The 10,500-nt window shown below is 46.0% G+C and overlaps 1 protein-coding gene across 1 annotated transcript; it reads right to left on the bottom strand.

Moving 5' to 3' along the window:
- On the bottom strand, window positions 1–10,199 carry PURB (purine rich element binding protein B). The gene has a single exon (XM_044437535.1). It carries the CDS (start codon window positions 10,084–10,086, stop codon window positions 9,067–9,069), a length of 1,020 nt encoding a protein of 339 aa, XP_044293470.1. The 5' UTR covers window positions 10,087–10,199; the 3' UTR covers window positions 1–9,066.
- Window positions 10,200–10,500: the final 301 nt, after the last annotated feature.

Below are 10,500 nucleotides of genomic sequence, written 5' to 3'. Positions count from 1 at the left end.
TTCACTTTTCCGCATACTTTTATTTGTTACAAACATACAATTTTTTAAATATAGACTGTAAAACTCCATTTGCAAAAACCTGCTATTGTCAGGAGTGCTCAACTAACATGAGTTCTTTATGTCATTCGGACTTTTTGCTAGTTGGCTAGTGGTAAATCCAGGACCTGCCTATTTGAAAACAGCCCTGTAGCATCTGGCTGTATCCACATTGCTCTTTAAGAAGCAGTCCTGCTAGCCCCCACCCCCCACCCCAAAAAGGGAAATCAGAATCTAAGCTTCAGCCAACGGGCAGCAAGACAAACAGGCGGCTCAGACCCTGGGATTTCAAATCGTTTCCAGCGCTCTGCTTGACAGGTGAAAAGGGAGTATTATTTGAACGGGTGCTGCACTTCTGAAACATTTCCATGTTTGAAACTGCACCATGCAGCGGTGTGTGTGTGTGTGTGTGTGTGTGTGTAGCCAGTTAAAGTGCATTTAATTATTTTAATAAAAAAATAAACAAGAGGAATAAACTTTATTCTTTAATTAAGGTACTTAAAAGTGAACTTTTTGGTCTCTCAGCAGATATTCCTGAAATCAGTCCTATTTTACTACAAATTAACTTCTAGCATTTATAGAATATATTTATAGAGGGGAGCTTTTTATATATAATATATATAAAATTAGAGCTACTTTTGCATTTACTATCTAGCAGAGAAACAATTTTATAAATACATACACATGTACACAGACATCTCTTTCTATGTATACAATGTACAAACGTGTATATTTACATATGGGTTGATTGATTACATCCAAGTATGATCAATATATCACTTGCACAAGGTTTTCTCAACTCTATACCAAATTTAACTATTTGCTTGCTACTGACATTGTACATTCAGCCCAGTAAAACTTCCACTTCCTGAGGGCACTGATCCCGCACAGCCCTGCCCAGTCTTGATAACCCTGCACTTTGCTTTTGAGGAATGTTACCATGAAAGTCAGCCATAGACTGTAACATCTGCCACAAGCAAAACCTCTAATGTGAAGAGGTAGCTGCTTGCAACACCTTCCACTGGAAATGGACGTCAAAGACCAAGCAAACAAGCACAGCAGAGGTGCACCTTCCAACCACAGCAATGGAGGACTTGTGCTTGCAAGATCTGCCCCCTGTGCAAATTTCAATCCAGCTAAGCAGTGCAAAACAGCAGCGGACCTTGAAACCGGGTGAGTTGCGTTTGTTCCACTGGTCTTGACAAAACGTGGAAGACTGCCAGCACTACAGAACTGGCACTAGAACATTAACAAAAATAAACTGCCTACCATAATACAGGCCATCACTCCATGTTTGCTTGGCTTTCAAACTTCACACCTTCGGAGAACCAGTTTCACAAAGAATTTAGCCTGCCTTGAACATCTGCTGTAGAATGTTATGTGCATTGCAGGGAATTCTCGGGTACATTCTAGGGCACGCCTCCCATTCAAACGGGTCATGATGAGGCCTTGCTGTCGCCGCTCACCAACTGAGAACAAGTTCCCAAATGCCATAATCCCCCCACAGCTGCCCCTCAATATGATGGACAGGCAGCCTTCATAAGGGGCCTTACAAAGCTCATGCAGATCTCTAGGATTCCTAGCAGCCGAGTTTGAGAACCACTATTTTACACAGGTGTAAAAGCCACATTTTCTACACAGATTGCCCTACAGAGCAATGAGAATCTGGATTCAGCAATACATACTTGCACATTTATAAGATACCAGAGGGGATGGACAGAAGGTAGAGAGCAGCTCATGTTCTTGGCAGCCTACCAGTGACCTGACCCTTTTCTCCTAGCTGGCCATCCTGAAAAAGCACGGGTAAGATAGAAATACTTAGACAATGCATATAAGCTGGGGGACCACTTACATGGCCCTCTTGATTTGGAGCATGCCTGAGCCAACAGCTCCAATTCTGAAGAGGGGGCAGCAAGAAGAAACTTAGATTAAACTATATTCTTCCTGTAAACCCTGCATAAATTCAAATATGGGTGTTTCTAACCAGATGGGCCTTTCAACCTAGAAAAGCAGGGCAGGAAATTAAACATCTTGCCTTGGAAACTTGCCTAGATTAAAATGATGCGCAGCGACTGCTGTTTTGAATTAAGCTCTCTCTGCGAGTTTTAAACACAGACTACCTTGACAGTATAGAGTGGCAGTAAACTGGGGCGGGTGAAGGAAGCAGCAAGCTTTCCTGCACTTTTACGAAAGTTTCAACAAACCAGAACATTCTGCTTCTTAGCTGTGAGTTGCTTATTTTGTATGTAAGTGTATACATACTACACACACACACACACACATATACACATACGCACAATACATTACAAGATTAAGGCTACATAGCAGCATATTACAAAACGGCTTTGACAAAGCGCACTTAACCTTCCCTATGCGGAATTTAAGAGACAGAATTTTGTTGGTATTTCCAGTAGATATCGAAACCTCGAGCATTATCTCCTTGTCAGATTAAAAACACAGGGGCTAGGGGGAGAAGACTGGCAAAGAAAATCAAGGTGATAATTGATTATGAAGTTAATTAGTCAACATTCTGGAACATCCTATCTTCCTCAAGCAAGCATTTTTGGCAACTTAATGCTTCTCATTAGAAACCAATGCAACAGACAGCCCTCGATACAACTGTGAAAGACGAGCAAGGGGGAACTCTCATCCTTGAAAGAATACTCCGATATTCCCATACCCTGAGCAGCACTCCTCTAGAGTGTCCCTTAGTTCTCCAAAATCAGATACAAGCCAGTTTATACAGCTGACTTTAAATTCTACAGCTGCAGTTTTAAATTGAAGATTACAGGCCAGAGCCCAGAAAAGCACTTCTGGTGTAGCCAATGGCATTCCATGTACTTGGTGAGATTCTGGGAGTGTTTCTCTCTTTCTCTTTCTAATCAGAGATCGTCTGTGCTACAAACTGCTTTTGAAACTTTTCTCAGTTTCAAAAGTGATCTACCATACAACATGATGTGCTTTAAGAAACACGAGTCTAACCCCTGCTCAAGCACACAAGGTTAGTCATTCAGGTTTTTTTAGTTCCCAGCCACTGTGTTACAACTCTACAATATATTTTTGTGGTCTAGACCGTAACAGTGGGATTTTTAAAGGAAAAATCCTATTCCACCATATATTACAATGGAAAAGCAATCTGACTATATTAAGATGTAGCTAGTCTAGCACCATGGCAAATAACTGTCATTCTACAGGTACAAGAGGTAGTAATTCACAGCCGCACTCTGGTGTTTGAATATTTGCTTCAGCTATTAAACTTCTCTGGGCTGGAAACCCTGTATGGGACAGCTGCTAGGTTTCATCCACTATATTGTGTTTTCTCTCTCTCCAATGTCAGGATACCCTCGAAAAAGCGATCTTTCACAGTCCTGTCCTGTTTTGCATTCGTCTTGTGTTGGCTAAAACCACAAAGTGCAAAAGAAAGGGTTCCTCAGAACCTCCAAGAAGGGGAAGGAGGAATTGGGTTTTGTTTTCTTATTACAGCCAGGAATTTCCAACTTTAAGCTGTGGAAATCACTGATCTAACAAATCATCCCCAAGTATGGACGTTTTAGCAGTAAACTCCATCTAACAATTAAGATGATCTGGCGAACGCTCAAGCACAACATTTAACTACAGTAATTTTGCTGACACTAAATTACCATAAGCAGCAGCACTGGACAAGAGGCAAGGTTTCTAAAAACCCCTAGAAGACCTGGAATCAGATCATCAAGAAGTACACTGCAGAAGAAAGCGACCATGAAGATTATGTATTTACACCACAAATTCATCAGGATGAACAAGGAACCAAGAAATACGCAATGAGAGACCTGCCACTACCCATTTAGCATTTGTACGTAACTGTAAAAGTTTGAGCAGCCAGCTGCAGGACCTTGGGCATATCTACACAACAGGTTTAAGCAGGCTTCAGAGCCATTCACTCTCCCCAAGGAATTTTACTTTTGTGAGGGGCTATGGACCTCCCAGCACCCTCATCCAAGGACAAGCGCCAAGATTCTTTGGTGAAAGTTATGACCGTTCAGTATATTAGATCTATCTGTAGAGTAGATATCCCCAAAGGGCTCTGCTGGGTAAAAGAAAAATTACCTACACTTCATGTTTTCGGGAAATTTTTTGAATATACCCATTTTTTTAAAAGGTAGCAGGGTCCTTGTAAATGTTTAGCCTCCACTAGATTGGTGGTTCTATCCTTTTAGAAAACTAAATGTAATCCATAGCAAACATGTGTCAATACATCTACCATTTTCCTGCCTTAAAAAGGAGGTATAACAATGACATGTTTACTAAGAACTTTGCAGAATTAGAATAAAATTGAAGCCAAAAAGTGCCACTTTCATAATGGGAAAAATTAGATTTTCCTCCATCTCTCTAAGAGTCAAGGCCACAAGTTGTTTGTTTTTTTTAATAAAAACTGAATATCTGCTGAGAGATTAAATTGTGCATCAGATAAAGTACCATAACTTTTCTGTTAAAACTTTTGAGATGTCCACGCATTGTTTATGCACTGAACAGTTTTCCACCAAAATCACAAAACTGCCACCCTCACAAGAGAAAAGTTGCCTGAGTTAGTCACTTTTCAAAATCTCCTGTGTAGTGAAATACACTACACCACCCCCTTTAACGACAGGGGCAGCTCACAAGTCCTCCTCAGCTGTGCCAATCCCTGGCGTGCGCAGTTAACAATGGGACCACTCAATATGAGTGGTTTCTTGTCACTTGCCTCTTATGCCCATTATCCTGAAAACTACATGCTAGGACAGGATAATCATCTGTGTTTTGGGGGGAGAGAAACTGAAGCAGAAGCTTTAATTTTATTTTTTTAGGATCTGTAACCTGTTGCAAACAATTCCAGGGTAAGCAACACTGACTACTTTTCTTTTGAGATAAAAGAATCACAGCCCTCGCTGATAGACCTGCAAGTGCTCTGCAGCAGACAACTATGGAGATAAAAACATGAACCCATAACTAGATGTGAGCTAAAGCTACGGGCGTTTATACCTGTATGCCTCAAATATTTACAATTTTTGGTGCTATACAAGATTTACATTTCATTTTGTACAGCAGATGCATCATTTCAAGGACAATAGAAGTCGAGAAATGCCAGATATGCAGAACTCCCCAGAGAGGTTGTCCATTTTTTTCTCTACAGAATCTACATTTTAATAAGACAGTGATCCACAAGCCACTTAAATCGACATACCTGAACATGTGACAGCTTAACACCAGTAACTTTAATGGGCTCGCGCAAGCTTAATCACAGGTATGTGGGATGCAGCAGCTTGTAAACTGCACTGAGGTATTGTCAACATTGCTGCAGGAAAAAAATCAAGGATATGAGTTACCTGCAGCACCAAGAATAGGGAAGCTTTTGCCCAAATTAATGTTTAAGCATAGGAATATAAACAGGAACAGGGTTTAATAATCTCAGGTATGATCTGGGTATATATTTTCCCAGCATGACCAAATATCCCCGCCACAGAAACGGTGATTTCCCTAGACAGGCACAAGGATGCCTGCTCAAAATTTGCAGAGAGCCATCGCTGAGACAAACTATCATGCTGAGACAGCCGCGTGATTCTTAAGTGTGTGCAAGGTGTGTGGGCAGGTATTCTATCAGTTAGCCTATGCCAATGGTGACTCCTCTTACACGGAGGCCCCATTAAGGTTTCCAAATCACTTTCAAACAATATTTGCAGCCTCAACTGTTTTAAAACCCAACGTTCCAAGCTCTGCAAGTGGGGAAAAGGCTCGATTTGTACAGATTTCAGTCAAGCTGCCTTCCCCACTGCCTCCCTCTCCAAGAATCCAGATTTCCACAGTGAACTCTTATACCTAGAAAGCCTGGTGCCACCAGGCCTAATTTTCCCATAGCAAGAGGCCTAGCTGTTCACCTACTGCACTGAAATAATAGCAATAGAAATAAAAAGAAATTAAACGCCTACCACTTATACTTAGCTGGGCGCGAGCAGGCCCAAAATTCTGATTTAGACTTACTGATGCATTGCATTGTCACCACCTATGCACCTTGAAAGTTCACGTGTCATTCTGTGTACTCAATACACATTAGCTTAACTGGCGTAATGACTACAGGAGACTTTTTCTGGTTGCCAAAGCCAACACCATATATGGCAACGTTCTTGGCATACAACCGATGTTCGCTTCTGTCCACTTCCACAGACTTCTTCGGCAGCTAATTATAGCTAATGTAGCCACTGGCCAGGGACAGTCAAAACCCTGTCACTACCACATAATACAAAGGTAAGGCTAGTTACTGCAATTCAGCCAAAAGAGGTCCTCCCGAAAAGGAGAGGTACTGCATCTTTGCAAGAACTTAACTGGCTCACAGCAGCTGAGCAACAAAAGGGGGGGGGGGACCAATTACCACTGAAGCAACAAAACATTGTTGGTCTATACAAATATTTTACAGTTTTAAAATGAGTGAAGAGTTACAGCAATATACACCAAGCATCTGCAGCCTTAATTGTCATTGCTGCCTAGAGTTCTATTCAGTTAAGCAGAGTTTTCTGCAATCCTAGAGGGCTGCAGCATCCCAGTTAATCTGTATCATGAACCTTTTGTTGGTGAAAATTGTTCTCCGCAGCAAAGAACTACATACATTTGAACAAAAATACATAGGTAAATACAGCAGGACATTATTGAAAACAGCTGCCTTGGAGAGTACAAAATACAGTACAAGTATACGGATGTAATTAAAACATCAAGAAATACTATTGCTCCCATTACAATTCAGGAAACAAGTTCTTTGCGACGGAGAAAAATGGAAAGAAGTTTCTTCAGGAATATGATTAAAAGATCTACCATGGATACTGGGAATAAAGAAATAGCTTTAAAATAGACAATCGCATGTGTGGCTGAACATTCTGTAGTAAACTATTCTGACGTTTGCTGATTTTCTTAGTAACTATAGTAAAACCAATTTTATTTTATTGTTTAGAAAATTCCAGCCAATTTCCCCATTACAGCCACAACTGAGTGAGGAAATGCTTTTTATGTCTTCTTGCCGTCTAATAAATACAAAACAAAGACAGTATAGATAAGAATAATACCAAAATAAGGTGATAAGGGTATGCAATAAATTAAAAAGGCAGCTCAAATAAAAGACAGGCATGCACAATTAAAAAAAGATTGTAGAGGAAGCTTTACCTGCCTCTTAAGATGTCACACAAATAATACCCGAAACTTTGTAATGAACAGTATAATTCCCATTCAATTCAAAGTTGCTAGTATATGATGTATCTAAAAACACATTTTTAGAGGGGATAGGACTTACTTCATTAGTTTTAAAAAAATATCATTTTAGATAAGAATCCATTTAAAATATATAGATGAGGCAATTCTCTGGGTGGGGAGACCCAACTTTGTTTGGGAAGGACAGTTGGACGAATTGGCAGTAGCCAGTCTATAATAAAATTTGAAGGTGGTAAATGCTGCTAGGGTATGTTCATAGTCACAGAATTTTGTCGATTTCTTTCTGCTTCTTTTTAGTGATGAGTATCAAGCTCCCACAGGGCATGCATTGCTCCGCACAATCCATCCCATCAATCCATTCTTGCCAACTTTGCTGTTAACATAATGCGAGGTACTGAGAAAATGGACTAAGTTCTCTTTTTGTTAAAAAAAATCTTGTTAAAAGAATAACCAATGCTGGACTTCTGGACCTGAGGTTCTCGGTGTCTGTTTTCACAGAACATGTCCATTTATTTGCACGATGAAAAAAGCCTCCAGTTTCCTTCTCAATCTTTTTACAGACTTGAAGCCACACACTTCCTTTGCCAGATTACAATTCTAAGATTTTTGCATTTCAAAAACCTAGCCACAGACCAGATTTCACTGGATCATCTTAGGGAGTTGCGGAAATGCAGCTCCAATTTCCACCTCCTAAAGCCATTTGCTCTTTCACCTTATTTGGAGAGAAGGGGAAGAACTTCAGTGAGCAGCCATCAGTCCACTCTGCATTCCTTGTGCTTTATGCCTGTTTCTTTTTAACCTGCCTGTTTGCAACCCCCATTAAAAAAAGAAAAGAAAAGCCTTTAAAGATCTTTAGAACCTGCCAGCTTTAAAGTAATTCACTATCAATTCCAGTTCAGGCACCTGGAGCTCAGCAATTTGCATCCCAGAAATAAAACACACAATTTTGGAAAGGGGAAAATAAGAGACAACAATGGACATTGGTCCGGATACAGGCTTCCCCCTCTACTATCTTCCCCCAAGCTCTGGTTCTTTCCTCTGCCCACCCTTTATGTCCCACCCCTGTCCCATTTTAACCCTCCCCCCACTTCTGCTGGGCTAAATCCATGATTGTTGTAGAACTTCACAACTTGCCCCATGAGGATCTGCACCCACCCCCCAACCCTCACCCCCAATGATCTGGACCATTGTGGTGGCTTCTCCCTTCCTTCAAACTGTGCTCAGTGGCATGCAGTCTCCAGAATGCTGGTTTCAAGAGCGGAGGGGCACAATTTTAAAATTGCCAGAGAGAAGAGTACGGGAGAGAAAGAGGACAGCTCTTTTCCTCCTTCGGGCAAAGTGAAACATTTCAGTCATTAGGTAGATGAGGAACCTTGGAAGGCTGGAGTGAATTTATGCGGTAGATTTTTCTTCACCATGGGCTTGGATTTAGGTTAATCGAGGTCACAAGGATTCCCCTCTGCAGGGGGCAGGGGCCGATGATGTAAAGCCAGGGTTTCTGAGGATGGGCCAACAGGCTGACAGATACTGTATCCCCAGGAAAAACGAAGGGGTCAGAGATCAGAAAACTAGGGGGCCGCTCCAAAAATGGTGCAGGTCGGTGAGTATATGCAGGCAATAATCTTGACGCTCACTCTCTCCCTCTCCTCGATGACACCAAAGGAGGAGGAGGAAGAAGGGGGGAAGAAAGCTCGGGATCAGGTTTCGTTCCGTTTCCATCCAGTCCCCCCATCCGTGGCAGCCTCCCCGGTGGAGCAGAGATGGCCCGGGAGGGAAGGAGGTTGTCAAAGCGATGGGGCGAAGGGGAGGAGGAGGAGAGGCTCAGTCGTCATCCACGTCGTCGCCATCCGAGTCGTCTCCGGCCCCGCTGCCGCTCCCCGGCCCGGCAGGCCCGGCCCGGCGGTCGTACAGCTTGTCCCGCTGGCGCTCCTGGATGTCTCGCATCTCGTCCGCGTAGCGACAGAAGGCCCCGCCGAACTTGGCCCAGGCCTTGTAGGGCACCGTGATGGCGTTGCGGTACGAGGGCTTCACCTCGCTCACACGCAGGAAGACGCCGTACTTGTTGCAGCCCACGTCGAAGAAGAAGCGCTTCGAGTCCACCGTGATGGAGGTGCCCTCGGGCAGCTCGCCGTACAGGCCGCCGCCGCCCGGGCCGCCGCCGCCGCCGCCGCCCAGCTCGTCCTCGTCGGCGCCGTAGTCGTCGATCAGCTTGGCCAGCGCGTCGCGGAACTCGATCAGGCCCTGCGCCGGCAGCGCGATGGTCTGCCCGCTCTGAAGGCCCGGCGGCCCGCCGGGGAAGCCCGGCCCGCCGCCGCCGCCGCCGCCGCCCGGCCCGCGGTTGATGGTCTGGCGGATGCGCAGGAAGCGGCCGCGCTGGTTCTCCTTCAGGTCCAGGTAGTACTTGCGGTTCTCGCGCACCAGGAACTCGCTCTTCAGGGCGCGCCGCGGCCCGCCGGCGCCGGCGCCGTCCTCCCCGCCGGGCGAGGCCTGCGCCAGCTGCTCGGGGCTGCTGGGCCCCAGCTGCGCGTAGTGCTCGATGAAGTCGCCCAGGTAGTCGCGGAACTCCGCGGCCACCGCCATGGAGAGCGTCAGGCGGCTCTTGGAGCCCCCCGCGCCCACCTCGGCGATCTTCAGGAAGCGGCCCTTGGCGTTCTGCTTCACGTCCAGGTAGAAGCGCTTGTTCTGGATGTCCAGCCGCTTCGAGGCCAGCTCCTGCGTCTCCTGCTCCGGGCCCGGCCCGCCGCCGCCGCGGTGCCCCTGGAACCCGCCGCCTCCGCCGCCGCCGCCGCCGCTGCCGCTGCCACTGCCGCCTCGCTCGCTGCCGCTGTCCCCGTCCGCCATCTTCTTCTTCCCTCGCCGCCCGCCGCCGCCGTCGTCGTCAGGCCCGGCCTGCCCTTCTCCGTCCGTCCGTCCGTCCGTCCGCCCGGCCGCCCGCCCGCTCGCTCGCTCCGGCTCTCCTCCTCCTCGCGCTCGCTCAACTCTCTCGCCCGCCCGCTTCCTCGCACACACACGCACACACTCGCGCGCTCTCCCCCCGCGCGCGCGCGCACGCACCTACGTACGCGCGCGCCTGCCCTCCCGCCTCCTGTCTCCGCGGGGGCGCGCCCCGTCTCCCTCCCTCCCTCACTTACTTCGCTCTCCCAGGTCCACCCTCCCGCTCTCCTGCCGCCACTCTCCTCCCTCTCCTCCTCGCGGCCGATACTCACTTCCGGTGACGGCCCGCTTGTCCTGCGCGCGCACGAGCGCTCACGCACG

Source organism: Varanus komodoensis, unplaced genomic scaffold, assembly GCF_004798865.1.
Source record: "Varanus komodoensis strain SLA01 unplaced genomic scaffold, ASM479886v1 scaffold30, whole genome shotgun sequence".
Classification (NCBI taxonomy): Eukaryota; Metazoa; Chordata; class Lepidosauria; order Squamata; family Varanidae; genus Varanus; species Varanus komodoensis.
Note: the sequence above shows the minus strand (reverse complement) of the source record. Positions and strands in the feature narration are given on the sequence as shown.